The sequence below is a fragment of the Dipodomys ordii genome, unplaced genomic scaffold (genome assembly GCF_000151885.1).
Source record: "Dipodomys ordii isolate 6190 unplaced genomic scaffold, Dord_2.0 Scaffold94, whole genome shotgun sequence".
Classification (NCBI taxonomy): Eukaryota; Metazoa; Chordata; class Mammalia; order Rodentia; family Heteromyidae; genus Dipodomys; species Dipodomys ordii.
The window spans coordinates 955,381-958,467 of record NW_012267310.1 but is presented as its reverse complement, the minus strand read 5'-3'; the positions used below and the strand labels follow the sequence as shown (position 1 = coordinate 958,467).

Genomic DNA, 3,087 nt, shown 5'->3' with positions numbered 1-3,087 from the left:
GCCCCATGACCACTTAAAAACAAACAGTTGCTTGGCTAGCTTGCTTGAGTGGTGTTCTCCTATTTCAACCATTCTTCCAGCTTGGATTTTTGCTAATTGTGGTGTTATTTTATTTTGGTTTGTGATACTGGGGCTTAAACTCAGGCCCAAAAGCTAGCACTCTATCACTTGAACCACACCTCCACTCCAGGCTGCTCTTGGTGGCTAATTGGAGATAAGAGTCTCACAGACATCTCTGCCCAGGCTAGCTTCAAAGCATGACCTTCGGATCTCAGCCTCCTGAGTAGCTAAGATTATAGACATAAGCCAAGTGCCCAGCTGACCTAATGTTTTTCTTGCCAAAGCATTTGTTTTCTCTGCTTCCTTTTTCCCTCACCTGTTATATGTTCTGCCTCCCCCCTGCCTCTCCCTCCCCCCTGCCATACACACACACACACACACACACACACTGGGCTTGCACATGTAAAACTTACACTCTATAGACCCTTAACTACACCCCAGCCCTGTTATATGAGTGAGAATATCTATGTGTTATAACTAGGGGAAGTCCATGGGGAGTCTGTAGTTACGTGTGCTTAGCAATTCACATTTGATCTACTTCAGTTTGGCACTTGATTTTTGAATAATGAAAACATAATTATAATCTTTCACCAAATCCTTCAAGAAATGAATACATCCAATTACTCCTGCCATTTTAGACTCTTAGGAAAACCTTTTTTATATTCTTGGCATTCTCTGTCACTTTAGTTTTTATGATTCTGCATTCCTCTTATAGAAATGTGATGCCTAAAATGATTTAGTCCAACCTCTTTATTTCTCAAGTGAGGTAACAGGTTGGAAATGCTGCATAGCTAAGCTTTCTGTGGTTTGTATATGTATTTCCACCAGGCCTCAGCTTTTGTCCATAGGTAAGTTTTAGGGTTTCTTTCTCTCAGATTTCAAGAAAGCACCTGTAGTGCATTAACATGTGAGTGGAAAGGTCTAACAGGTCACTTGTACAGTAAACCAGATACCTAGTTTGATAAAGCAGCTGCTTTCTTGGACATTTACAAACACTAACCTGCTGGGCGCCGGTGGCTCACGCTTGTCATCCTAGCTACTCAGGAGACTGAGATCTGAGGATCGCCATTTGAAGCTAGCCTGGGCAGGGAAGTCCGTGTGACTCTTATCGGCAATTAATTACCAAAAAGCCAGAAATTATGCTGTGGCTCAAAGTAGTAGAGCACTGACCTTGAGCACAAAACTCAAGAATGGTGCCCAGGCCTCGCGTTCAAGTCCTTAAGCTAGCACACAAGTGTTCATATATGTGCATACGCGTGCACACACACTACATGTATACATATATTGATGTCAGTACTCAGGGCCTAGAACTCTTTTTTTTTCCTTTTTGCCAGTGCTGGGGCTTGAACTCGGGGCCTGGGCACTGTCCCTGATCTGCTTTTGCTCAAGGCTAGCACTCCACCACTTGAGGCACAGCACCACTTCTGGCTCTTTCTGTGTATGTGGTACTAAGGAATCGAACTTAGGGCTTCATGCATGCTAGGCAAGCACTCTACTACCAAGCCACATTTCCAGCCTATGAGACTAGCACTCTTGCTTGGCTTTTTCCTTTCATGGCTGGCATTATACCACTTGATCATGCCTCCAGTCCAGCTTTTTTTCTGGATAATTGATGATAGAGGCTCAGGGGCTTTTCTGCCCAAGCAGCCTTTGAACCATGGTTCTCAGATCTCAGCCTCCAGAGTAGCTAGGATTACAGGAATGAGTCGACCGTGCCCAACTTTGTTTATATATTTTCATGTATGATAAAGACTAATTCTCAGGGCTGGGAATGTGTCCTAGTGGTAGAGTGCTTGCCTAGCATGCATGAAGCCCTGTGTTGGATTCCTCAGTACTACATAAACAGAAAAAGCCAGAAGTGGTGCTGTGGCTCAAATGGTAGAGTGCTAACCTTGAGCAAAAGAAGCTCAGGGACAGTGCCCAGGACCTGAGTTCAAGCCCCAGGACTGGCAAAAATAAAAAGACTAGTTCTCAAATCCTTCTGAACAAGAGGTGGTGCAACCCTCACTAGGGAGCATTTGGTGTTTTTTGTTCGTTTGTTTTTGTCAGTCGTGGGGCTTGAACTCTGGGCCTGAGCACTGTCCCTCAGCTCTTCAGCTCAAGGTGAGCACCCTACCACTTGAGCCACAGCTCCACTTCCAGCTTTTTCTGTTTATGTGATGCTAAGGGATCGAACTCAGGGCCTCATACATGCGAGGCAAGTACTCTACCACTGAGCCACATTCTTAGCCCAGCATTTTTTTAAAATATCACAATGCCTGAGGACATTCAGTCAGATCTGTGACATGAAATTATCTATAGGTTTGAGTAAAGGAGACTCTGACTGGCCAGTAAGATGTTGCTGTCTTCTCCTATTCCATGTGCATCCCTCCTGAAGCAGTATGTTCAACCTTTCCAGATTAAGTAGGGCTCTCCTTTGCTCAAAGGTTAAAAAAAAACAAGCACAGGAATGGGGACATCTGCAGGTGTTAGAAAATTCTCACACCAGGAAAATTGGACCCACCTCATATAAAGATCCTGTACAAAAAACTGAAGTACTTCTGTTGATGAGGACTAATCTATGAGCCAAGGAAAATGCAATTACCAAGTACAAGATACTGGTTTCTGTATTGGTCTCATGTGATTTTGTTTTTGCCACAGGTGGAGTTTGGAGCACCCGGGACGCTGCTGGGAGTCCAATCTGAGCTGCTGGCCACCTGATGGAGCTTCTGTAGCCACATTCCAAAATATTAGATTGGAATGTAACTATATTCCTAGGTAGTATGTCAAACACTGGCCTCTTGGTAGAAACCTCCAGACTTTGGTCTTACTGGGCTTTAGTGAAGTTACATTCTACAGTTCTAGTTCTGAGCTTCTGCTGCTGCTAGAGCATTTCCTTTCTTTCTCTAGTTTCATGGTGAGCCTGTCGACCTGAGTGCTGCTGGCTCAGAACTTCACCCATGACCGCTCTCATTCTCAGAGTTGGAGCACAAAAACATTTAGATATCTCTTCCTATTAAATACTCTCTACATGACCAGAACTCTGGT

At 44.3% G+C, this 3,087-nt stretch overlaps 1 protein-coding gene across 1 annotated transcript in view; it reads left to right on the top strand.

The window, feature by feature from the left end:
- The window catches only part of Map7d2 (MAP7 domain containing 2), an 80,403-nt gene extending 77,643 nt beyond the window's left edge, over window positions 1-2,760 (top strand). Inside the window, exon 16 of the mRNA XM_013026457.1 lies at window positions 2,701-2,760. Coding sequence (XP_012881911.1) covers window positions 2,701-2,760 — 60 coding nt within the window. The remainder of the gene's footprint in view (window positions 1-2,700) is intronic.
- Window positions 2,761-3,087: the final 327 nt, after the last annotated feature.